The following is a 27736-nucleotide window of genomic DNA, read 5'->3' as shown; positions in this document are numbered from 1 at the left end:
AGCATTTCACTACAAAGCTAAAGGAAAAAGTGAACATTTAGAACTTGTTCAACAGCAACTCTGACTAATTTAGTGAGATCCCAAACCTTGTGCGTGACCACCCTTAGTTTTAATGTTACTTAAAAATTTCCAAGTACTATAGTTATTTTGAATTATTTGTTGGTGACAAAGTATATCCCACTTGTTATTATTTGCATCCTGCAATGTGCAGATGTTTTCAAATCTCAAAAAAGCAATTGAGAGAGGAACACACATCTGCCGATAGTAAACCTTTGCATGGTACAACCAGTTATAGGTAAAATGAATGCCATTATAGTTGGGACCTTATCAAATAAAATTAAAACTAAGGATTGAATTAATGACACAAATTTGAGAAAATACTTACCCTGTAGAGCAGTGTGTGGTAGGGCACCTTCGGGCGGTCTGAAAGTGGAATAGTCGAACCTGTTTAGCAGGGAAAAGTAGAAGACCGGACGGTTAGTGAGTTAGTAAATTTGTGAGCATTAACACCATACACCAAAAGGGCATGCGTGACGTGAAAGAATATTGGTCCCAGTTAAGTCCTGTTTGCTAAGCTCATTACATACAACAAAACTAATATTAATTAAACCTGTGAATTATAATGCAATATAAACAAAACTACAAAGCATATGCGACTGCCCACCTAGAACCAGCAAATTAAGATAAATTGTACTGTACATACACAAGAACAACGTATAATGCATTTCAAGCATTTATTAGCAAGATACACTTAAATAAAAACAACACATAACAATGGACATGAAGTTTATATTAGATATATCTAAGCTTGGGAAACTTAACATCAATAACCACGATTACGTTCTGCACGTCAGGTAAAACAAATTTGGCACAAGCTATAAAAAATTTTTCATTCACTGAAATGCAATCACTTCTAATCCTAATCAAGTACAACATGCACATTACTAATGTCTTTAGAGTATCATCTGAACATTAAACATTACCATTCCCATTACGTGAATATTGCTTTTTGGAGTCTGATAACATACAATAGTAATTCCTATTTTCATTGAATATGGAGATAAGTAGCTACAAGAAAATTATATTAACGTAGAGCATAAGGATTACATAGACCATAAACGGAACATAGAGAGTCTTTTCTAACACTAAAAAGCAAAAAGCAGAGAGTTTTGAGTGAGAGAGAAAATAATGCCACAATATTTACCATGCAAAGAAAAAACCATTCATGCATCAATCACAGAAAAAGATAATAAAATCATGGTCCATTTTAATTTGCACATCTTACAAACATCTCTCCCACCCTTCCCAAAATCATACAGGAAATCAGAACTAAATTACTAATTCTATAATGAACTCTTTTCATGAAAGCCAATTTATTATAAATGTGGCTGTGTGTCCCAAACATTGTCAGGTTCGCCAGTCTTTTGTCTATCGCAGACAAGTCACTGCAGGTTTTCACATAAACTATATGAGGCAGAAAGACACTAAGTTTGAAAGAGCAGGGAGGAGGAAACTCATATGATTAATGGGTTTGTCTGGAAAAATTTCACTTTCATCACAATCCCATTAATCATTTGCATGCCTGCAACACTATCTAGGTGGGAGGCTGAGATGCTGAATGCCTCAGTATTAACATATCCAGCAGCATACATGTGGACTGGAAGTCAGGAACAAAGCCTTAGGTATGTTATTGGCCTCTGTCAAAAGGAGATATTCAAGAGGAGGTGATTGTCATGGACCCAACCCAGGCAGGTTAGTTGGGGTTTCGGGCTGTTTGGCTGCTAACCCTTCCGTTAATTTTAGTGGGGAAGGTGCCTTAGAGGAGCCTGCACATCCTTGTCGTTGGTCTCCGTTGCTGGAGCAGGAGGAGGGAGACACACAAGAGTTTTTGTCTTCCTTTTCAGGAGTTGTTGATCTCATTCGTGGGTTTAATAATTTGGAAAGTAGGACTCAGGCTCGGTCGTCTTACACTCCTTCTTGCTTGGAAGCCTTGGTGAGAGCTTCTCAGGACCCCAAATCATCTCTTCAGCTTCCTTTGTCAGGGCACGTTCAGTCAGTCTTGCAGAAGGTTAACGCCTCTGTTTCGGACTGAGACAGTTCCCTTCGCTCTAGGGGCTCTGACAAACTTCTATCCCCACCTCTCACGGGACATAGGAAGTACTATGCTACGAGCTCTGCTTTTTTGTTGTTGTGCCATCTTAACCCAGACGTCATTCGCCTGAAGCCAGGATTGATTTTGGAACAGGTGAGGTCGGTGGCTCCGTCCTTGTCTCCGCAAGATGCCTCAGCATTGGAATCTACGGCGGCCTCCATGTTGCAGACGGTTTCTTGGCTGGACTTCTGGTCTGTGGTTATTGCCAAGATAGCTTCCGACAGGGCCCTGGAAGGGTTTGTGAGTGCATCCTCGCTTGCCACTCTGTTGCAGTCCTGGGGCAAGGCGCTTTAATATATGGCTCATCTCAGTGCTAATTTATGGGCTAACCTCCTTCTGATTAGAAGGGACCCGGCTTTATCTACGATGTATAGATTACTCGATACCTAGTCCTTGCTGGCATTGAGGAATGGAGATCTGTTGGAGTCCCAATTTTTGTTTCCTCTGACAGAGCTCGAGAATGCGATAGACCAGCGCCAGGCTGACACCAGACAGACTGGTGCACCAGGCCGTATCTAAGTCGGAGTCTTGCCCTCGGGAGACGTCCAGCTCCTCCTCCTCCAGTCCAGCAGCAGTCAAGGAGATCGTCGCCTGGTAGGCCGTCAAGGACCTCGAGTTTGGCAGGGCCTTCCCATTCGACTCCGCCAAAGTCAGAATATCAAAGCCCCTTGGCTTTTGTTCCTTTAAGCCAGGAAGGGGCCCAAGGGCCAGAGGTAAAGGGGGCCGTCGGTAGGTTAGGCGCCTCTCCCTCTCCTGTGCCACAGGTGGGGAGGTGCCTGGCAGGCCATTGGGCTGAGTGGCAGAGTTGTGGGGTGGAGAAGTGGGTGGTAAGACGTCCTTCGGGTGGGATACCTACTGCCATTCAACTTCTCTCCTCCTCTGTCAGACAAGCCACAGCTCAGGAAGGCATATCCTCCAGATTCTCTGAAGTTCTTGGCTCTTTGGGAGGAAATGCATAAAATGCTGGACAAGGATGCGAAAGAGTAAGTGGTGAGTCTGTCCCCGGGGTTTTACATTCATATCTTCTTGGTGCCCAAGGCGTTGGGAGGATGGAGGCCGGTGATCAACTTATCCACCTTGAATCACTTCATCAGGAAGACACGATTCAAGATGGAGACCCCGCGCTCAGTGTTGGCAGCTGTGAGGGAAGGCGACTTCATGCTGTCGATAGACTTAAGGGACGCATACTTCCAAATCCCTGTTCATCCCACATCCAGGAAGTTCCTTCGCTTCTCTCTTGGGGACAAGGTCTTCGAGTTCAAAGTCTTGTGCTTCGGGCTGACCACAGCCCCTCAAGTGTTCACAAGGGTCAACTCTCTCGTCTAAAGTTGGGTCCATGGTTAGGGGATCCGTTTGCTGCGGTACCTCGACGATTGGTTAGTCTTAGCAGTTTTCAGGGAAAAGCTGCTGCAGGACAGGGATCGTCTACTTCGGTTCTGTCTGGCATTGGGCATATTAGTCAACCAGGAAAAGTCGAACCTCGTACCCAGTCAAAGGTTTCTCTACCTGGGCAAGGTCATTGATACGACAGCGGCAAAGTTTTCCCATCAGATCAGAGATTGGAGAAGTTGCGGGTGGTGGTGTGCAACTTCCTGTCAGATTCACATCAGTCAGCTCATCAGTGGCAGGTTCTTCTGGGAGTGTTGTCTTCCCTGGAGAAGCTGGTCCCTCATGGGCGTCTTCATCTTCAGTCTCTGCAATGGAGACTGGGAGAGTTCTGGTCTCTAGCAGAGGACTCTCCCCTGTTAATGGTTCCTCTGTCTCTGGAAGTGAGTGAAGACCTTTGTTGGTGGTTGGACGACCAGAATCTGTTGAAGGGTGCCCCTCTGTGTTCTCTTCCACCGGACTTCCTTCTGTTCTCAGACGTCTCCCTTGCAGCTTGGGGGGCTCATTTAGGCGGCCTCATTGCTTCAGGTGTTTGGAGTTTGGAGGACAAGCTTTCCTGGGTCTGAAGGAGTTTTGGGGGAAGGTAGAAGGTCATTCTGTCGTTCTCATGTTGGACAACACCACGGTGGTAGCCTATGTGAACAAACAGGGAGGCCTGGTTTTACGTCAACTTCACGCCTTGACAGTCAAGCTTCACCAGTGGGCAGTCAGCAATTCGGTAGAGCTCTCAGCCAGGTATATCCCAGGAAAACGGAATGTGGTCGCAGACAAACTCAGTCGCCGGGATCAGATTTGGGGGAGACCCATGCTGGACCTTTTTGTGACTCACTTCAACAGGAAGCTGGAGATGTTCTGTTCAGTGGTTCCAGATTCTTTAGCATTGGCAGAGGACACATTCCAACATCCCTGGGACAACCTGGAGGCGTATGCTTTCCCTCGTTTTGATTGATCCGTCAGGGTCTGAACAGGCTAATGAGTTCACAGGGTCTCAGGATGACTTTGGTAGCCCCTCTGTGGCCTCAGGCAGAATGGTTCCTAGATCTGCTGCCGTTGTTGTCAGAGGTTCCGAGGGAGATTCCCCCTTGGCAACATCTCCTGTGTCAGCCCCATGCGGAAAGGCTCCACCAGTCAGTAGAATCCCTGTCTCTTCACAGTTGTAGGCTATCAAGTATCTCCTCCGAGTGAGAGGCTTTTCTCAGAGAACAGCTGGGCATATGTCCAGCAGTTTTAGAAAGTCGACCTCTGCGGTTTACCAAGTCAAATGGGCAATCTACTGTGATTGGTGTCGTAAACAGGGTCTTTCTCCACTTGTGACCTCTATTCAGCGAAAAGCAGACTTTTTAACCTTCCTCAGAGACGAGACATGTTTGTCCGTTTCTGCTATTAGAGGCTACAGGGTGGCCCTGAGTTTGGTGTTACACCTTAAGGGTATCGACATCTCTTCCTGGGAACTTTCCCTGCTAGTTAAGGGGTTTGAGCAGTTGAATTCTCCTAGAGAGCTCAAGCCTCCGACGTGGAATGTTTCCTTGGTTCTTAAGAGCTTCACATAGAGTCCATATGAGCCCTTGCATCGCTCATCTGACAGGAACCTGACGCTCAAGACAGTTTTTCTTCTGGCTTTGGCATCTTCCAAGAGGGTAGGAGAGCTCCATGGTCTGAGCTATGAGGTGAAGCACACCAGGGGTTGGGGGGTCGATGTCCTTTGAATTTGTCCCGGAATTCGTGGCCAAGACCCAAAATCCCTCTGTGCATGATGACAGGTTCACTTAGTTTTCCATTCCATCAATGAATGACTTTGTGGGTAGTGATGCTCAAGAGCTTTTGTTGTGCCCTGTCCAGGCCCTGCGTTGCTATCTTAAAAGGACTCGGCACCTTAGACCAGGATGCTGCAGACTTTTTGTTAGCACAGGCCGTACAAAGAAAGAGGTGTCTAAGAATACTATCTCTTTTAGATGTGAAGCAGTAAGATTTTAATGGTTGGGAAGTTGAAAATCAGGACAAACCCAATATTTATAATGCCCTAACAAAAATTTGGTGGCAATCGTTAGTGCTATTGCTTTATATTATTCTAAATCAAGTATTAGTGCTATACACAGCATGAATATTTTTCACTGCCTTGAATCAATTCTGAATAATTATGCTTTGACAAAAGATACTTTATGGATGAAAATGATAAAGAAAGCTTCTAAACAGTGAAAATAGTTATGCAGAATACTAACTATTTAGAGTATACAATTCCACATATCGAAGTACTAACATATGGAGTACATGAAAAGAATGAGGCCTAGGCTCTTTCCAATGAAAACCTTAATGAGACAACCTGAGATAGCTCACATTCAACAGATTACATTTTAGTTATATAACCAATGAAAACTACCCCCTTATCAAAAGCTGTTTGGTTGATCAATATCAATGTATGCTCAATGGAAAGAAATGATAGGCTGTAATTACATCTATCAAAGCTAACCTTTTATTATGAGCACTTATTCCAGCTAAAAACATAAAACACTGAATACAAAAATCCAAATGAATAATACAGGAGGATGTATAAACCTGGGGTACAAGTAACCTCAGTTTCCTTCTTCTCTATTTTCATAATTTATATTAAAATAGTATAGAGGTTTTACTACATACTGAGTTTACAACCATCTCAACAAACTAATATGAATGTAAAATGCAATAAAGAATTTAGTTTAAATAAGTGCCACATATAATATCTATTGCCACACATGCGTCAATGGCCAGATAAATTTTAAGAGTATCAGTGAGCAATGAGAACGCTTACTAAAATACAAATTCCCAGTAAATAAGAATTTTCAATATACAATAGAATGTGCAATTCTGTTCCTTAAAATGGACCATGTTTAAAATTATCTTGCCACTACATAGATATGAATTATTAATCTTAATTACAGCATGCAATAGATATTTGAAATTTTAAAAACCAATTTTATATTACAAAAAGCTTAATCAACCTACATATTACAGTAGTATATGCAAATTTCAAGATGTGTCATTTTTAATAATTCAGTACATATACATCTCAATCATTAAGAAAATTGTATGCACACTAGTATGAAAACTTATAAAGATCTACTCTCTTAGTCGTAAATAGGAATCCAAAACATTCATACTGCTTTCTGAAAATTTATACAAGTATAGAGTATAACTCATCATAGTACTCACAGTGGCTTTGGTGGATCTGAGGCGAGAAGGGTTCCATCATATCTGACACGACCTTCCTCCTCTTCATCACTTGAGTCATCTTCCACAACAGGTGCCGGCGAGTCATGTTTGCTGCTCCCCCCATTTTGTCGACTTCTATCCTGCTCACGACGTTCTCTTTCTCGTTCTCTTTCCCGTTCTCTTTCCCGTTCCCGTTCTCTTTCCCTCTCTCTTTCCCGATCTCTCTCTGATCTTTCTTTTTCTCTTTCTCTTTCGTTCCTCTCGCGTTCACTACGTTCATTTCTTTCCCTTTCTCTGTCATTTGCATTTTGACCCGATACAGCTCCAAGCTCATTCAAGTGCTGAGCAAGCATGTCCAAGTCCTGTCATTGAATCAGAAAAATATTCATATTACATAAATCTATATATCTTAACTTCATGTACTATATATTGACAAGCTCATGCTACAGGTTATCTTCAAGGATTATAAAACTGCTTAATTACAAAAAAAATGTAATGAAACCCCTAGTACAATAATGAAATTATGGTAGGTACATATATAATCCTGAAACATGCAACTGAAACTGACCTCTAACCTTCGAGCGAGGTAGGGCTGCCACAACAAACAACACCAAGCGTAATGATTGATAAAGAGAAGGAAAAAAAAAAGCATACAAGTTAGTAAGCTTCCATGCAATGAAGGAAATACCAGAGTAATAAGCCAAACCAAACCATGCATATCATTGGCTCAGGATCTTGTTCTCAAGAGGTAGAAATGGGGAATAAAAAGTTACAAATATTTACACATAGGTCTGTTATATGCACATATAATAAACATTCCCATTCCTAACCTGCAAGTTCATTTTGTGTAACAAATTCTTGTTGCAATGTTAGATGTTCCTATGCAATTCTAATGGTGACTGAAAACTACAGCTCAAAAGAAAAACATGTCAGGTCTAAAACTGAGAAGCAGCAGCTCTGATGGTATTCTTATTTTAGACTTGAAGACTGATGATCAGGCTTAACTTTCTGTATTTCCAGATGTCTAAAATTCTGCATTTTGATTTACTTTATGGATAACCACTAGTTGATAATAAAAAAACATTGCAAATTGGGGTTTTAACAAAATTCATTTGCAAAGCTCTTTCATAACCATATTCTCCTTATATGCATTCCATAGCTTCTAGCTGTCACAAACATCTGCTTTTTACACTTCACACTATCAGAGTTCTTTTTGGCACTTAGTCAATGAAAAGTGATTTCCTTGCCAACTGAACTATAATAATTCTAAGGTGCATGCAAGAAACTTGAAAAACTTGATCATTGAGGAAAAAAGCTTGCAATTACTAGTTAGAATACCTCAAAAGGTACTGCTCTTCAATCTTGGCATACACTTTCATATGTGTTGCAATGGGAGGAAGGCTTGAACAATACATAGCAGCCAAAAGTTATGTAATTTTTGGAGGAATAGTATTTACAAATATTTTAGAATCAGTTCAGCGAGGGTAAACTAAAGGCAATGTTACCTTATTTCCACTACTACCCCAAGAAACTAAAAACAAATATGTACTACTATAAAAAAAAAAAAATTTAAATTCTACATAATTTTAGTAAATTAGCAGATTCTCAAAAATTTACCAAAGAGTTTGCAAAAATAGCCTCTCAACAATGGTAAACCAAATTTCTTTTAATATACAAAATATTTTTTTCAGATAAACCTATTAATCATATATGTAATGCCTTATTTTCATGGACAGGGAAATAAGTCATCAGTATTGGTCAAGATTGAGACACCCTATTGCATATGCCAAATTCTGCATGGAACAGTTACATTACTTAAGACTTTTGCAAAGGGATCAAAACCCAAAGCAGAGAGAACAGAAAGAGGCATATTAATGTGTATTTTAAAAACCTTTCGGTGTTGTTAAGGAGCTTTTTATAAAACTGCTCCTAATCATAATGGCCATTTTTCTGGGAGGATATAGGAGCCAGATAATCATCGGTACAGAGAGGGAATGACAAAAAAGAACTAATTCATCTGAAGTAATAACTAACTAGCAAGTGGTGACTATGAGGATGAGAAGCACCAAGGTTTTAGAAATCCTTGGAACAGACTGACCAAACTGCCTAATCAATTATAACTTGGATTATGATGCATAAGGGCACAGAATAAGTTATGTTGTACCTTTAATTACAGATACAATTTTTGTGCATACCTGAGAAAAACCAAAAGATTACAATTACTGAAGCCAAATAATGAGACAAAATTATCTTCTTACATGTTTGTTTTCAGTTCAGAGCTCACCATCACCAAGTCTCTGTTCATATTTACCTTGGTAAAGCCCTGGAAATCATGAACATACTGAAAGCATCTTTCTAGATGGCATTCATACCCTAAACAAAATTTCCTTCCAAGTGGTATTTATACTCAGGATTGCCTTTTGGATACAGTATCCATTTCTGAAGCCATGGATTGTTAATTTGTCTTTCACATCCATTGCATATAAAGTCTGCCTAAGCATTTGCCTATGACAGTAGCCCCTGAAGATGATAATGATCACTACGACTGCAGCACCTGAAGATGATAATGATCACTAAGTCTGTAAGCTGCAAGACATTAGGTAAACAATGATGCTAAGATAGAAATCAACGAGGTTTCATGAGCGATCAAGAGATATCTAAAATAGGAAGGATCTTAAAAGGATGCAGTCTTCATAACGTTTCTCCTATGCTAGTATAAAGCAGCTGAAAAACCAATTTTCAAAAACAAAGATTTCTTTAGAACTCAAGCATTCTTACATGATACACCAATAGCAGCTTTAGCTTAAATTCAGCCATGCTACAGTCTCCCAACAAACCAAATTGGCCTTTTCTGACCTTCATGCCTGGCACAGCATTCTCCTCCATGGTTACAAAAAAAAACTTGGTCTGGCATATTCTTTCAGTAAAGACTGGTCTAATCTATACTGAAAATCTCTTTAGGAAGAAACTGCAGTGCCTTAATAACTTTAGCCAAGGTAGCAGAGATTTTGTACTCTTAAAAACTCATCAGCTAAAGAAGCTGAATCTTGGATTCTGATGATGTGAAGATTGTGTCACTACTTGAACAGTAGCATAAACCATCATGAAATCTCTCTATTTCACTTGAGAAACAATCTTTCCTGAAACGACAACTAGCTTATGGATACACATTGTTCAATTCAAACATAAAAATATTCCATTTCTTCAAAGATCTTGCCTCTTTTATTGTTCATAACTGTCAATACCATCATTTGACTCAAGCAAGAGCATGAATTATGGCAGCAATCTTCTTATCATTTTTAATGGGTTTTATCATAGCCACTTATTTTCCAATGGTACAGCATTATGCTTGATAGCACCAATTAGGATCTTGCTGTATAAAAGCCATGTGAATACAGACAGTCCCCGGTTTACGGCAGGGGTTCCGTTCCTTGGGGCCCGACGGTAAGCAAAATTCGCCTCTAACTGAAATTCAAAAGTCTACAGGCGTCACAATCCCCTTTACGGTGCCTTAGACTTGTTGACTATGCCTTAAGTGTCACGGGCAGATATTTTGCCCTAATATGTAAAACTCTTTAATGAAAACGTTGAATTTCGTTTGCCTAGTCATTTACAATGGTCTACCTGGTATATCTACAAATTTTTAATGTCAGATTCAATGAGAGAGAGAGAGAGAGAGAGAGAGAGAGAGAGAGAGAGAGAGAGATGAGGACGAGAGAGAGAGAAGAGAGAGAGAGAGAGAGAGAGAGAGAGAGAGAGTACTGTTTCTTCCACTGTACATTTCATTAAAGTATGTTATTCTAAATATTTTGATATTCTATACTGAATTCTGTATATTTAATAAATAGGCAAATTATGTTTTACATATAATATACGTATGCCACATGTCATGTGACAGGACTAAATTTTTAATACTGTACTTTTACACTTTTAAATGGCTTTAATCTGTAAATTACAATACTGAATATTTCTAATATTCTAAAATTTGTTTTCATGTTATATCAAACTTCTTTTTTTTAACTCTATGCAATTATCGTAGGTTTTTACTGTGTATTATTAGTTATTAAATTTATTGCTGAATGGTATTTTTTTTCTATAATATTCTACAAAAAACACCATATCAAAACCACATGAGGATGTAATACTCTACACAAAATTTTATAATAAAATTCAAACACCTAAGCAAAACACAAGTTACAGAGAACCGTAAGGTAATGGGTTACTGCAACCAAGAAATCAAAGTTTCTAAAAAATGAAAACTGATAAACCAAATGAATAGAACAAACATTATTCATGAAAAACAACACTATAAAAAGAAACTATAAAAAAAATGATAGCACCAAATTTACAAGCAACCCAGCCCAGTGGGGAAAATGACAAACTGACTAAACTAATAAGAAATCAGAAACCGTAGTAAACCAAAAGAAAGATGCCAGACATCAGCTCCCAATTATGCCCTTAAGAAAACTGACCGAACACAGGTTCAAAGGCTAACACAATACGTAAAAACAATAGCATTAATATATGAAGACAATGCAATAAAGAAAAGACAATAGCTGTGACAAATGAAGGTAATGTGTAAACACTGATAATGGCATTCTAAAGAAGAGCAACAAAGCAGATTCACAGGCTAACTGGGCATATTCATTACAGGACTCGATCTTGACTGTTACCAGTAGATGGGACTAGATAGACCCTTGTCCAAGGAAATAGGCAATATACAATTAATAGGGTTGTTAAAGAAATATCTATTCCACATCTCGGCTCAATAACTATCTGTAACACTCACTAAATCCCTTAATTTCAATCTGATGGCACTTAAGAACATTCAGTTTTATACCTATGCTTTGTTCATAAGGAAGAAACTCATCTTTATCATTCCCAGTAGCCCACATTTATGTTCATTTCCAATTTAAAAGAAGAGAGTTTGCTAGCTGGATTGCAGTACCATATATGCAACCTATTTATTTTCAGTCGTAGGAGGTTTACACCTCACAATGGATGTCTAGCTTGCTGACAAGCTCTGTATTCTCGGACTTAACCAATCTTACATTAATTAGTCAAACCCACTTATTTTTATTTTAATACCACACTTTCTAGTTGTTGTCAGTTCTACCACTAGGTTTGATAATTGGAAATTTCAATGTTCAAATGTAAAATATGGCAATTCTAATTACATAAATGTAGTTATCAGTAAATGTGAATACATGTTTTAAAAAAAACATTTTGGCCTGTTTTTTTTATTTTTTTGGCGAAAAAAATGTTTTTTCCTAAAAAAAGAAAAAAAAATTGTGGGGAAGGGGGAAGATTGCAACTCTAGATAGGCATGACCAGGATACCAGGCCTGAAACATGGATGGAATTCTGTACCGAATGAGAATGGTAAGAACAATAGAAGTCTCATGTCCAGTGAAGATAACCAACATAAAAGGTGCATAAAGCTAGGTATCCTTACCTTTAAAATAGCTTGGGTCCTGTCCTGTGTGATACAGTGAACTCCCCTTATTCACGGGGGATGTGTTCCAGACCCCCAGTGAATAGGTAAAGTCCACTAATACTTAAAACCCCTTATCACAAAATGTGCATTTCTCAAGAAAGCAAATATGGGGGTTCACTATACAAACAATTGGGTTCCATGTCACAGACCATGTTAGTGAAAGACATTGTCCTAGCAAACATGCCTGTGTCAGCATAAACAGATACCCAAAAAATCCTCTTACCAAGGATCAACGCCAATTTGGGAGATCCTTACAACAGGGTCCATGACAACGAAACGTTAAAGTCACTATCATTCCAGTCATGCTACCAAGAGAATCTGCACTATCAGACACCCATGAACTTTGGCAGACAGGTTCACATCTAAGAATGCACTAGTCACGAGCTGACATCTTGCCTTAAGGAGTGCTGTGCCACAGCATAGACCACACTACAGAAATAAACAAACTCACATACCTGGAGATTAGAATAGTAAATATACCTTGAATCTTTTGACATTGGTACATCCAAATCCAACAATTTCTTTCTCTCATGACAATGATTGCACTTATGATGGGTAGTGACAGTGGGTGACTCGCAGGAACTACTACCGAGACAATAACAGCAACCCAAACTTCACCTCAGCCCACAGAATGCACCAGAACAAGAATTGCATTAACAGAGGTCCTCCACTCAACCAGACTGGTTAAGAATAATAAATATCTTAATGTCCAATTGAGAGAAACTTGGAGAAGGCTATAGTCTTCTGACCAAGAGTTTTTTTGGCACAAAAACCAGATTTCATACAATTAAGAAGTAAAATAATTTGGCGTTTCCCTCTTGTCTTCCCAATCCTTTACAAAATTCCAGGCCCGCATGGTATCTGGCATTGGTTATATACTACAATCCATGGTGAAATTTGGAACCATGCAGGTCAGCCAGTACTCCTTTGGCAGCAAACTCAAATAAGAGAGGTTGACTGGCATGATCCCCACTGCAAGGATGTCAAATGAATTGTGAAGTGTCTCATATATGTTAATAATGTTTTGGAGATCATAATTACTTCTGGAACAAGTTAAGTCTTCCAGCAGATGAAACATTGTGCTGAATCTCTGCCAGACCTAACAGTGATGGCTTTGATTATGCTTGCCGCTACTTGCTGCAGGATCCTCTACATGTTGAAGCATTGAGATTTAAAAATAAAAACATCACTGGACCTTTGACTTGGCTGCAGCTGCAGTCCTTACGGGCAACAATACATCGTTTATCCAGCAACAAATTGTTGCCGACTAGATCAGCAAAAAGAACTATGGTTAAACAACTGGTTTCTCTAGATATACACTAGGCCTTCAAAACTGAGAACCTGCCTCTAGCTACCCCTGAGAAATGCAATAAGAACCCATGGCTCCATATCAGTTAGGATGTTTTTCTATTCACAGCAGAGCATGTGGGAAAGAACAATACTGCTTGTCCAGATAATGAGGAAAGGCTACACCAAGAAGTCCCCTTGGTAGAAGAATTTTCAAAATGAGGACAGTTTGATGGCTTTCCATTGACCCATGAATCTCTTAGTTAGAACTCAAGAATGGAGTCTTTTACAACAAAATCAAGGTTTTATGTTTTCCAGACTAGTGTTCCGCTTGCTCGCTAAGTTTTCAACTATTTCTTGGTGCCTCTCAAGGTAAGAAAAAACAGAAGCTCCCTTTAACCTCTACAGCACTTTTGAATGTCCTACCCAAAAAATTATACTTCTTAGTGTTCTTTGGTTTAAATGACAACTTCAGAGACTCAATTAAGTCTGCTTCATGGATGTATCTTTGCTTGACAAGTTTCTGCATTCTTAACATACAGTAGTACCTCGTACTTTGAACTTAATCCGTTCCCGAAGGCTGTTCAAAGTACAGTACAGTCCCCAATTATGAGAGAATTTGGTCGATCCACGGCCTTGCAGGATTGGAAATTCGCAGATTTCGAAACACATATCTTATGGGAATAATTCCATTAGGGCCAAGACAAACGGCAACTTGCCCAGTGAAACTTTTTTTATACTACCCATTTTCAATACTTTCTATGTATTATACTGTAATTTTTTTAAATATGAAACTGTTCTTATGGATATATAAAACATTAAAATGGCTTTAATAACTTGAAAAAGTTTTAAATTACACACAGGATGGTGAAAACTCCCACATGTAAACAATGCCACCATTGGGTGCAAGTGTACTGTACGATACAGTAATTTCCTTAAAAAAAAAACCTTTTGGATGGAATTTCCTCTACTTATCCTCAGCCAAAAACCTTCAAACTCCTCTATCTCATCCTCTGTGAGGACATCTGATGAAGGAAGGCTTTGTGAACCATTTGAGGTTTCAGGGACTAGCGGATCTTCACTCCTGTTAGGCCTAACAAACCTGGTTACGAGCGCCTGACTGTGTATTTGTCCGGCATGTTCACTATGTAATCGTTTTCATATAAATTTAGTCTATGATAAAACAAGAACTGATGAAAATTCAAAATCTTCTCTCTCTCTCTCAAAAATTAAAATAAAATTTAATATGAAATTATAATTTCTCAAAATTTAACATGAAATGACAGTTTCTTGAAAAGATTCTCTCTCTCTCTCTCTCTCTCTCTCTCTCTCTCTCTCTCTCTCTCTCTCTCTCTCTCTCTCTCAAGACCTATTTCAACAATAGAAAAAAATAAATTATCAAATCTGCATGATGCGGCTGATCAGAATACACTTAACAGATCTGAATAATAAGTATGGCGATGATCTTTCATACACACTGCGCTCTGACTTCACAAATGCGTGAGGCAGAGCCTTCAGTCCTAGCTAATGGCGGAGTGGGAAATCTTTCTCTCACATTACCCCTTGGAGGAATAATAGTTTTTTCCTCCAAGCACTCCCCCACCCCTTCTCTCAGATACCAGCAAACACCCCCCCCCCCCCCCCATATCTAAAATACTTGAAAAGACAATAGATTTTATAAGTTTTGCAGCACGTGACTTGCAGAATTTGAACAGCTTCGCAGATACAGAAAATTTATTTTTGAGAACTAGTGACCACATAAAAGGGGAATCACACAATTCGAACACATAATTTGGGACCGACTGTATGATTTGTTCAAAATATGAAACAAATATCCCCATAAGAAATAAAGGGAATCACCTTTGTTCTTTCATTTACTAGTTTGTTCATATTGTTTAACTAGACCGTCTCACTCGGCGCACCGAACACTGGCTCAATTAAGACGTTTTTTCTTTTTTTCTGCATTGCATTTGTTTGCTTTCCTTTGCTTTCATTGGGAAATTCCCTTTTTATGTGAATTTTTATCGCTTTTACATACATACAGTAATATTTCAACTCACTCTTCTCCTTCTCTACTCAACATATCAATGCACCCTCATTTAGTCTCAAGTCAACTGGGAGTCACATCACCGCGGTTACATACGATTTTATGCATCTTTTATGCTAAATGTTATGCTTTACACTTTTATTTATTTTGTCGAATATTATTTTCATTAAACTATATATTGTAAATGAAAAAAAAAATTAATACAGTTTAACTTGTAAGACCCAGTAGGCCGTCGAATACAAGTATAAACTAGAAAATCAGTCAGTTCGAAGTACAACATTTGTTCGACAAACAATACAAAATTTTCTCAAAAATTCTGTTCAATAAACAGAAAGTTCGACAAAGAAACAGTACTTTGATAGCATCAACACTAGTAGGACTTGAACTATACCTTTTTGCAATTCTCATGTTAGACCAGCCATATAATTTCCCTGACAACTAAGAAATGCTGCCTTGGGTTCAACTGTAAGGGCAGTCACTTTCTGATGGATTAATCTATAGTAGGGACTAGTCTTATTTACACAAAACAAGACCCAACCATCAAGGTAGCAGCTAGTCTCAACTGTTGTCCAAACTACCTTAAGTAATATTGGATTTTTGACTTGTTTCCTTTGCTGATGTTCTAAAGGAGATTCTGGATGTATTCTCCACAGCCCACCTAGACAACACCTGCATGACCAGTCAGCTACCACTGTTCAAAGCAGCCATCACATCATCAAGGTTTTACTTTTCAGTGGGGAAAAGAAAATAAGAACTAAGTTTCTTATAATCAAGAAGTCCCATTTTAAAATGGGCAATGTCTAGTGAGATGATTTTTTTCTCCAAAAAGGACTGATGTATTCCTGGACAGGATTGCAAACAGCCTCAGCAAAGAAATCTAACATGACTGGGAACAATCATTACTTCCAGACATCAGTAAGTTTACACAATTAAATTATTAGTGATATCCAACATAACTCCATCACACCACTCAACTCCCTTGGGCCTACTACAGGACAGCATGTCTAGGACCCTATCCTTTGTTTCACTGCACTGGGCATGTACAAAACTCCATGAACCCTTTCCAAACTCCCTGATTATATTACTGTGATCAAGATAGGAATTCTTCCCTCAACTTTTTTTACTGATAGGAAATATTCTCAAGCCCCGATGTCAGGGAAGCCCCAATGTCAAACCTGAGGTTTCATCAATTTCATGAGTCATAGAATATAAAGCTTGTGTGGAGGTGTCCTAGCTAGTTGGGTAAGCAGACATTCCAAATGTATTAACCCCCTAACCCCCAAAATCCTTGATGATTCTCATCTTATCATCTTGCTAAGCAAGGATCCTGGCCTGGTTTTTCAAACATAATGAGTTTATTCTGATCAAGGTCTCTAATCTAATCCTCATACATTCTCTCTCAAGCAACTCTTCACAAGAACTGACCTTGTCTGTCACAGGAATGTAACTTCCAAAGGCAAACTCAAATGTCCTCACCTTTCAAAGATTTAGATCATCATCACTGTTTGGGAAGAATACACATTTCTCTTTCCATAATCCAAATTAGTAAATAAACATCCAGGCTGCCCCTTTCTATAGGTCATAAAAAAATAAAAACATACAAGAGACATGTCCCAAAAGAAAAGTTGACCACTTTTTTTTTTTTTTTTTTAAGGTCACATTATACTATCTCTCACAAGTCAAATGGTAGTGTGAAATATGCATAATCTTCCCAAGGCTCACCCCAGCAGAACCATAAGTATAAGTGAGACATTTGATGCCTCCTTCAATTGCAAGTACAGGTTCTGGGTTGTTCAGTTCAGTCCTGTTTCATGACAACATCCTTCAAGACACGACGTCAGATTATGAGAGTAAGGTCACCACCACATTTTCCTTCTAGGAATAATACTCCAAGGACTTGTAACTGGAGACACTTTTAATTTCATGTCTTTCAGGAGGCTTTGACTTTTCAGGCACAACCCCCTTTTTTCCTTTATGGGCCTCAAGGCAAGATTCTTTGTTCCGTTCAGCTAACTGCGGCATTTTCTTTAGCAGCTCAAGTCGTCCCAACTTTACCAAATTCTCAATGCTATAGGCATGCCTACAAAAACAGTGAGGCTCCTATCTGCCTATAACCCAAAATCTAAGGCCTGCATGCATGGTACTATCAGGAAGCCAGTGGGCAATCATCATTTTTTAAACTGGGAATGAAGAGAATAGGACTCACGATGACCAAAATATGGGCTAATGTAAATGATGGGTTTGCACTGCAAAAATCAGTTTTGTTTTCAAAGAATTCCAGTTTAATAAATAAAATACTATGTAAGCATTTATGTAGCCTGTGCATCCAAAACTATCAGAACAAAAAAATCAAACCCAATGGCATTGACTAGGACATTCATCACAACTGAATTCTACCAGCTCTTATTTCAAGTGATCTAAGCTGACACTGACAGATTTATTACTAAATTCAAATAAGACAGAGTTGTCTCTACTTCAACTACAGGAGAAGTTCCATGCAAAAAGGACAAGGCAATACTAAATATTTGCAGATCTTGAAAGTGCCTTTTAGAGACCATCAAGATGAGCAATTAGATAGGCATTATCAAAGTTGGGGGGGGGGGGAGCACCAGAAAGACCCTTGAATTAAGTGTTCAAAATATGTTATTGTTATAATACAATTAAGTTTGTTCATACTTACCTGGCAGATATATATATAGCTGTATTCTCCGAAGTCCGACAGAATTTCAAAACTCGCGGCACACGCAGTGGGCGGCCAGGTGGTAGTACCCATTCCCGCCGCTGGGAGGCGGATATCAGGAACCATTCCCATTTTCTATTCATATTTTTATCAGTGCCACTGTCTCCTGAGGGGAGGTGGGTGGGCACTTAATTATATATATCTGCCAGGTAAGTATGAACAAACTTAATTGTATTATAACAATAACATTTTGTTCATGAAACTTACCTGACAGATATATATATAGCTGAATCCCACCTTCGGATGGTGGGAAGAGACAGAATAGGATTTGTAGGAAACTTAAATTAAGTAGATGATGTACACCTTGGTTCCTCACCTGTTAGCAAAGTAGACTCTGTGATTACGTCACTTAAGCCTGCTTGTGCTTAATCAGAGTTGCCAGCCAGGTGGAGACCTTGTAGTGCTGGTGCGCTCTGGATGCTCTGTCAACGGGGACGTGACCTCAACGTGACAAGAGCATAGAGCCATACATATGAGGGCAACGAAGCAACTGACCACCACCTGACCACTATCCAAGACCCCCTGCAACACTAAGCTAAGAGATGGGAGGTCTTCACCAAAGACTCACCACAACCAAAAAACACAACAACTAAAAACTAACCTAAACCTAACTAAGGGATAGGGAGAGAGCTACCTTCAGCCCCCAAGACTGTGTCTGCAGAAACGTATGGCCTAAGAGAACAACAGTCCTCGTATATCGTTCTCACATCTCTCAAGTAGTGTGAGGCGAATACTGAATTGCTCCTCCAAAAGGTGGCGTCAAGGATGTCCTTGATCGACATGTTCCTTTGGAAGGCAAGCGAGGTTGCGACAGCTCTGACCTCGTGAGCTTTCACTCGCAAGAGGCTCAAATCGGTCTTCTGGTAAGACGAATGAGCCTCTTTAATCACGTCCCTCAGAAAGAACGCCAAAGCATTCTTGGATAAAGGTATATCGGGTGGCCGTTTAACCGAACACCACAGATTATCTGAGGGACCTCGTACCTCCTTTGTCTTGTGGACATAAAACTTTAGAGCCCTGACAGGGCACAGGGCTCTCTCAGGTTCTTGGCCCACAAGGCTTGTCATACCCTTAATTTCAAAGCTCCTTGGCCAAGGGTTAGACGGGTTTTCATTCTTTGCTAAGAAAGTGGGACTCAAAGAGCAGACCGCATTGTCACCTTTGAAGCCCACTCGCTTACAAATGGCTTGAATTTCGCTAACTCTCTTCGCCGTCGCCAGAGCAGTTAGGAAAAGAGCCTTCTTCGTCAAGTTCCTAAGAGACGCTTCATGAGAGGTTCGAAAGGACTCGACATCAACAGTCTAAGGACTAAATCTAAGTTCCAAGAAGGAGGCCTCGCCTGAGGTATCTTGGACGTCTCAAATGATCTCAGGAGATCGTGAAGATCTCTGTTGTCAGACAGGTCTAGGCCTCTGTGTCGGAAGACTGCTGACAGCATACTCTTATATCCCTTGATGGTCGGGACAGCCAGCTTCTGCACATTTCTTAAAAATAGCAGGAAATCGGCTATCTGGCTCACAGAGGTAGTGGAAGAGGAAATTCCCTCCTTTCTACACCATGCCCTGAAGGAAGCCCACTTCGACTGGTAAACAGCTCTCGAGGAAGTCCTCCTTGCGTTGGCGATCGCCTTCGCAGCTGCTTTAGAAAAACCTCTCGCTCTGGCCAACTTTTCGATAGTCTGAACGCAGTCAGACCCAGAGCGGAAGAGGTTTCGGTGATATCTTGCGAAGTGGGGCTGTCTGAGTAGATCTTTCCTCCAGGGCAACGTCCTCGGAAAGTCTATGATGAAGGACATTACCTCCGTGAACCATTCCTTCGCGGGCCACATCGGGGCGATCAGGGTCAACCTCGTCCCCTCCGATGCCGCGAACTTCCTTACTACTTCCCCCATGATCTTGAATGGCGGGAAGGCATACAAGTCCAGGTTCGTCCAGTCCCAGAGCAGAGCGTCTATAGCGACTGCTCCCGGATCCAAAACAGGGGAGCAATAAAGAGGCAACCTCTTCGTTCTCGACGTCGCAAATAGGTCGACTAACGGACGCCCCCACAGTCTCCAGAGCTCTCGACAGACGTCCTGGTGCAACGTCCGTCCTGGTGCAACGCCATTCCGTCGGCAGGATCTGATCCTGTCGGCTGAGAAGGTCTGCTCTGACGTTCTGGACTCCTGCGATAAATCTCGTCAGGATCCTGATCCGTCTCGCATCTGCCCACAGCAGAATCTCCCTCGCTAAATAAAATAGAGGGCGGGAGTGTGTACCTCCCTGATTCTTTAGGTACGCAAGGGCTGTGGTGTTGTCCGAGTTGACTTGGACCACTTGTCTCTAATGCAACCTTTGCTGGGAAGAAGAACTGTAGCGCCAGAAAAAACCGCCGCTAGTTCCTTCACATTGATGTGCCAGGACACCTGTTCCCCCCTCCAGGTGCCTGACACTTCCTCCCCTCCTAGTGTTGCTCCCCATCCCGACACCGAGGCTCGGAAAACAACACTAGGTCGGGGCTCAGAAGCTTTGGGGACAACCCTCCTCAAAAACTTCCGAGGATCTAACCACCATCTTAGATGGTTCTTCACCGATTTGGTGATCAAAAAGGTCGCATCCAGATCCTCTCTGACTCTCCATTCGTCTGCTAAGAAAAACTGGAGAGGCCTGAGGTGTAGTCTTCCCAGGGAAACAAACTTTTCCAGCGAGGAAATGGTCCCCAGCAGACTCATCCACTCCCTCGCCGAGCAAGCTTCCTTCCCCAGGAAGGCCGAAACTCTCTCTAAGCCTTGCAGCTGTCGTTCCTGGGACGGAAACGCTCGAAAAGCCACTGAATCCATCTGAATCCCCAGATACACGATGGACTGTGTTGGGGTCAGATGCGACTTTTCGAGGTTGACCAGAAGTCCCAGGGACCTCGCCAAGGCTAACGTGAAGTGAAGGTCCTTCAGACACCTTTCTTCTGATGATGCTCTGATAAGCAATCGTCGAGATACAGGGACACTCTTTATTCCTGCAGAATGTAACCATCTCGCTACGTTCTTCATGAGCATGGTAAATACCATCGGAGCCGTGCTTAAACCGCCAAACAAAGGGCTCGGAATTGCCAAACTTTGTCCTTAGCATAAACCTCAGAAACTTTCTTGAAAGAGGGTGGATAGGCACGTGAAAGTATGTGTCCTGTAGGTCCAAGGACATCCAGTCCAGTCGCCCGGTCTTAAGGCTCCTAGAACCGACTGAGGTGTTTCCATCTTGAATTTTTTCTTTTCTATGAAAAGATTCAGGCTGCTTACGTCCAAGACTGGACGCCACCCCGACGACTGCTTTGGTACCAGGAAAAGTCTGTTGTAATATCCTGGTGACCCCAGGTCTAAGACCTGCTCCACCGCTCTTTTCTTGATCATTTGATCTAAAAGATCTAAAAGAACCTGATGTTTCTCCCCTTGATACGACGGGGAAAGATCTCTGGGAGTTGTGGATAGAGGAGGAGGGTCCACAAAGGGGATCTTGTACCCCTGTTCCACTATCTTGAGGGACCACGCATCTGTATCTCTCTCTCTCCACGCCCCCGCAAAGAACTTTAGCCTGGCTCCGACCGGCATCTGAAGGACTATCTTCTCACTTAGAGGATTTAGGTTTGAAGGAACCTCTTCCTCTTGCAAGCCCTCTCCCTCGAGGGAGGAGCGCCACGAAAGGGTTTAACCTTCCTAGGAGGTCGTCCAAAAGACGACGTGGTAGGGACTGCGGGACGTCTTGAAGACTGGGCCAAGAGGTCCTGGGTAGCCTTCTCTTGTAGGCTCACTGCCAGGTCCTTTACCATAGCCTGGGGGAAGAGATGGCTCGAAAGAGGTGCAAAGAGAAGCTCCGCTTTCTGCGATGAAGAAACAGACCTAGCTGTAAAATTGCAGAAAAGCGCTCTCTTCTTGAGAAAAGCAGTGCCGAAATGAGACACTAACTCTTCCGAACCATCCCTGACGGCCTTGTCCATGCAAGATAACACATTGGACAGCTCCCCCAGACTCAAAGAGTCAGGAGTCCTAGATTGAAGATCCAAGACTCCCAGGCACCAGTCTAGAAAGTTAAAGACTTCCAGAGTCCTTAACAGACCTTTCATGTGATGGTCAATCTCCGTTGGCGTCCACGAAATCTTAGCGGTCGATAAAAGAGACCTCTTCTGTGCATCGACCAGACTAGCAAAGTCCCCTTGGGAAGACGACGGGATCTTAACTCCTACTTCTCCTTTGGTCTCATACCAAATGCCGCCTTTCCCACTGAGTCTTGAAGGCGGAAGGGCGAAAGTCGACTTGCCCTGATCCTTCCGACGTTCCATCCAATCTTGCAACTTCTTGAACGCTCTCTTAGTGGACAAGGAAGTTTTCATCTCCACAAACTCCGGAACCTTGCACGACTTCGATGACGAAAACTGAGAGGGTGGAGACTTGGGAGCTGCAGGCTGGAACTTCTCACCAAAAGAAGAGCGTAACAGTCGAACCAGAACCTTGTAGTCGGATACCGACGAAACGGACGGCTGTTCCTCCTCAACTGAGTCCGCCCATGGAGAAACTACTAAGCTCTCCTTCCTCCCGAAGAGGCAAAGGAGATTGAACCTCTGGAGAGGGCGTGCGCCCAACGGGTTCTGCCTTCAACAAAGGCTTTCGAGGATGACTAATATCAGCCTCTTCAAAGCGACCGACCTTCTGTCGATCCTTAGAGCTCGAACAACGAAGAGCGTCTTGACCGCGCTGCGCGTCAAGAGAGGCTACTCTTACTCGCTCTCGAGGAGCGTCCTTACGCTTTCCGCTCAAGCGTCCAGCTTTCGCTTTCAAAGCGTCCTTCTGGGCGCTCTCGAAAGCCTTCTCAACAGGCAAAGCGTCAAGCAAAAAAACATCCCGACGAGCGTCTCAAAAGCGTCCTGCCGAGCGTTTCTTCAAAAGCGTCCTCCAAGGGCGTCCTGCCGAGCGTCCTCAAAAGGCGTCCTGACGCGCGGGCTGATCAGGACGTCGAGAGGGAAGAAAAGCGTCCTGTCCACGAGACTCCTTCCCGCATAACGAGAACAAGGAAGCTCCGAAGGAGAAGCAAGCGGAGACAGAGAGAGACGAACGAGGAGACGGAGAAGGGGACTGCCTCGTCCTCTTGACAGGCAGTCTAGCGTCCTTCCTACGTTTAGGCTCAACTGCTGCTGGGCGAGTCTTCTGAGCCATTAAGGCCGACAATTGGTCTGAAGAGACACAAGAATACTCTTCGTTGGCGAAGAAACGAGAGGAGGTGAAGGGCTGCGCCTGCGAGAAGAGAGGGGCGAGGGACGCCTCCTTCCTTCTCACAGGTACAGCAACCTGCCTCTCCGAGGCGCGAGAGAAGCGCTTCTCAGCGTCGTCCTCGGACGACGTCCTACCTCTCTTCTGTGGATGACACCGCGTCATACGACGCAGGCGAAGACCGCAACGATAGCGGAGAGGGGGGACGTAAAGCGTCCTCCCTAGGAAAAGTCCTTTTCAACGGACGCGAGTCTCTCCGAGCGCTCCACCTTGCGCGGGGAGGGCGCCTCGGAGGAGACGAAAAAACAGTCCTTAAGGATGCGAGCCTGAGCACGCTCCTTGGCAGCCTGGGAACTAGCAACAGGTCCTGCCGAAGGGACGCCAGATCGGTGGGGAGCCCCCGTAACCCTCTTGCGGCTTTCGACATGCCCACTCCCTGAGGTCCTGGGAGTCCGACAGAGGTCTAGACCTAGAGGCATTATGGGGCCGATCTGACGCCCCCTCCACAACACTAGGGGCACGATCACACACTTTACTCGAGCCGTTTTCTAGGGCCAACACTTTGGACTCTAGAGTGCGTAACGACTCTAGAATCAGAGAAAGGGCATTACCTTCTCCAGACACAGAACTAGGGCCCTCAAGCAACACACAGGATTAGGTGAAGCAAATTCTACTGGTGTTAAAATAGGAGAAATGTTACTTCCCTTACCTTTCATAGAACCGCTCTTGGAGGAAGACCTCCTGATCCTATCGCGCTCCAACTTACGCCGATAGGACTCATACACCTTCCATCCATCATCAGTCAAACTTTTGCATTTAATGCAACGATCATCCAACAAACAAACATGCCCCCTACACCCCATACATACTGTGTGGGTGTCTACCGATGATTTCGGTAGCCTCACCTTGCAATCACTCCTCACACACACTCTGAAGCTCACTGAACTTGATCCCGACATCACGTTCACAGAAAAGCCAATCCAAAATAAAAAAAGTCCACTATCGCGTATGCCAATCCAACAATCCAGAGTCAAAACCAAAAGTCAATCCAGATACTTAGAACGAGTCAAATCCAAAAATCCTGGGCGGAGGTCTGTAAACAGGTGTTTACCGACCGGCGACAGAAAAAAATATGAATAGAAAATGGGAATGGTTCCTGATATCCGCCTCCCAGCGGCGGGAATGGGTACTACCACCTGGCCGCCCACTGCGTGTGCCGCGAGTTTTGAAATTCTGTCAGACTTCGGAGAATACAGCTATATATATATCTGTCAGGTAAGTTTCATGAACAAAATGCCATATAAAACAATAATAAGGGAAGGCTGTCGCAAAGTTATCGCAAGAAGCATGTACAAAAAAGGAATAAGGTAAATATTGGTGTCCATCAAAGATCACACCAGAGTCCCTTTATTGTTTATCATACAAATAGCAGAAGCTGCAAGTGTAAAAATAGGAAGTCCCTGGAGCTGCTACATGCAGACAACCTGATGTTAACAGCAAAATCAGATTATCTGGAATGTTTTACAAGATGGAGAGGTGAAATAAATAGGAATGGAAACCTCTGAAAACCCATATAAGAGCAAGGCAATGCTGGAAATGGAAAGTAAGTAAAATCAAGAAAGCAATCATGTCTTTCCTGAGATGGTAGAGTATGAGGAAACTCAGAGAGTCAACAGAAAATTTTACAGCTGACAATGCAGCTGGAAAAAGATACCAATATACTATGAGTATTTTTATCAATATTATTATGTAGCCCAGCAATAGTAACTCATTTACAATTCTGATGTGTTTTCTTAAATGATATAATTTTAATTTCATCCAATAAATCTGTCTCTTTAAAATATGGTAACTGGATAATATGCAACTAATGCTGACCCTGACAAGAAATTTATATTTTCAAAATTTCACTTAGGTTATTAACCCTCTTACGCCGATTGGACGTATTAAACGTCGTGTCAAAATGTCTCCTGTATGCCGATTGGACGTATCATACGTCGGCTCAAAAAAGTTTTTTTAAAAATTCGCGGAAAAATACTTATAGGCCTACCAGCCAAAAACTTTTGTATCACGCGCCTTGGGGGATGCTGGGAGTTCACGGATCAAGGCGTTGTTTTGTTTACAATCGCTATGCAGGCGCGCAAGCGCGAATTTCTTTCTTATCGCACTAAAAAGTATCAGTGACACATCTCGGAAATTATTTCGTCACTTTGACATAATTTTTGCACCATTTTAAATTATCCTTTACATGAAGTATTATATATGAAAATGTGCGCAATTTCATGTAAAATACAACGAAAAAATACTCATGATTGTAGCTTTTATCAGTTTTGAAATATATTCATATAAATAACGATGTGCAAAAATTTCAACCTTCGGCTCAACTTTGGACTCTACAGAAATTGGTCGATAAAACGACAATTGTAAGCTAAAATTCTTATATTCTTATATTATAATAATATTTAATCATTTGCCTCCATTTTTGAAACAAATTGTACGTCTCTTAGCAAACAATATTTCGAGTTATGGGTTAATTTAATGAAAAAACGCTTTTCCTCACGTTTTCGTGCAATAACTCTTCCGATAAATTTTTTCGTGCGATTGTCCTAATGTTTGCACCTTTTAAATTTGCCGTTACATAAAGTTTTATATATGGAAATGTGCGCAATTTCATGCATAAACAACAAAACTCAACCCATGGTTGTAGCTTTTATCAGTTTCGAAATATTTTCATATAAATAACGTTAAGTGCAAATATTTCAACTTTCGGTCACTTTGACTCTACCGAAATGGTGCGAAAAACGCATTGTAAGCTAAAACTCTTATATTCTAGTAATATTCAATCATTTACCTTCATTTTGCAACGACTTGGAAGTCTCTAGCACAATATTTTGATTTATGGTGAATTTATAAAAAAAAAAAAAAATTACATTTTCCTTACGTTCGCGCGGTAACTCTTCCGAAAAAAATCAGAATTTTTTTGTGCGATTGTCGAAATGTTTGCACCATTTAAAATTAGCTGTTACATAATGTTTTATATATGAAAATGTGCGCAATTTCATGTAGAATACAACTAAAAATGATTGAAGGTTGTAGCTTTTCTCTTTTTTCGAAATATTTGCATATAATTCACGATAAATTAAAAAAAAAAAAACACGTTCGGTCAAATGGATCAAATTTGACTCTACCGAAATAGTTGAAAAGCGCAATTGTAAGCTAAAAACTCTTACGGCCTAGTAATATTCCGTCATTTTCTTCATTTGAAACAAATTTGAAGTCTCTAAAACAATATTGTGATTTATGGTGAATTTTTGAAAAATATATTTACCTTCACTCCGCGCGCCGATTCGCGGCCTCATGTCTCCGAAATACGTACATCGCATTATCCTAATATTTGCTCCTTTTCATATTAGCCTTTTTATAGAGTTTCATATATCAAAATGTGCGCAAATTCATGAAGAATACAATAAAAAATAATTGAAGGTTGTAGCTTTTTCCATATCCGAAATATGTGCATATAAAAAAAAAATATATATATAAAAATTTCGACATTCGGTCAAATTTAACTCGTCCGAAGATGGTCGAAATCTGCAATTCTAATCTAACACTCTTACAGTATTGTAATATTCAATCATTTTTCTTAATTTTGAAACAAAATGGAAGTCTCTAGAACAATATTTAGAATTACAGTGAATTTTTGAAAATAATATTTTTTTACGTCCGCGCGTTACGAATTCGTACATCATTTTGTGATAATATTTTTCCGGTGTTGCTTTTATTGTTTTACTATGTATTATATATCAAAAGGATTGCAATTTAGTGTAAAATACAACGAAAAAAAATTAACTCGTTAGCTTTGACCGTTTTTTGCACAGCGTGATTTGAATACAATTATCTATGAATTTTTTTTTTCGCTACCATATATCGCATTATTTACATATGATAATGATATTATTTATCAGTTCTCATGGTTGCATACTAAACTTCAAGCAATGACAAAAAAATTAGCAAAAAATGAACTCTTAATCTTCAAAACTAAGCGCGCTGTGATTTTTTGAAAAAATTATTTTTTCTGCTTCCGCTCTCACTCCAAACCGGCGCCGGCATACAGGAGGAGGTTTTTGATTTTTAGGGCTTCGGCTTAAGAGGGGTTAAGTTATTAATTTACTAGCCATCGGTCAAATGAGAATGGACAATTTGCAAATAATTTTT

The 27736-nt window shown here is 41.1% G+C and overlaps 1 protein-coding gene across 1 annotated transcript in view; it reads right to left on the bottom strand.

Annotated features, from left to right (window-relative positions):
- Positions 1-27736, bottom strand: part of LOC135210362 (serine/threonine-protein kinase mig-15-like) — a 297907-nt gene that overhangs the window by 109663 nt on the left and 160508 nt on the right. The window contains 3 exon segments of the mRNA XM_064243259.1: positions 386-444; positions 6725-7086; positions 7293-7316. Coding sequence (XP_064099329.1) covers positions 386-444; positions 6725-7086; positions 7293-7316 — 445 coding nt within the window.

This window comes from Macrobrachium nipponense, chromosome 39 (genome assembly GCF_015104395.2).
Source record: "Macrobrachium nipponense isolate FS-2020 chromosome 39, ASM1510439v2, whole genome shotgun sequence".
NCBI lineage: Eukaryota > Metazoa > Arthropoda > Malacostraca > Decapoda > Palaemonidae > Macrobrachium > Macrobrachium nipponense.
The sequence above is the reverse complement of the archived record's forward strand: the minus strand, read 5'-3'. Positions and strand labels throughout refer to the sequence as shown.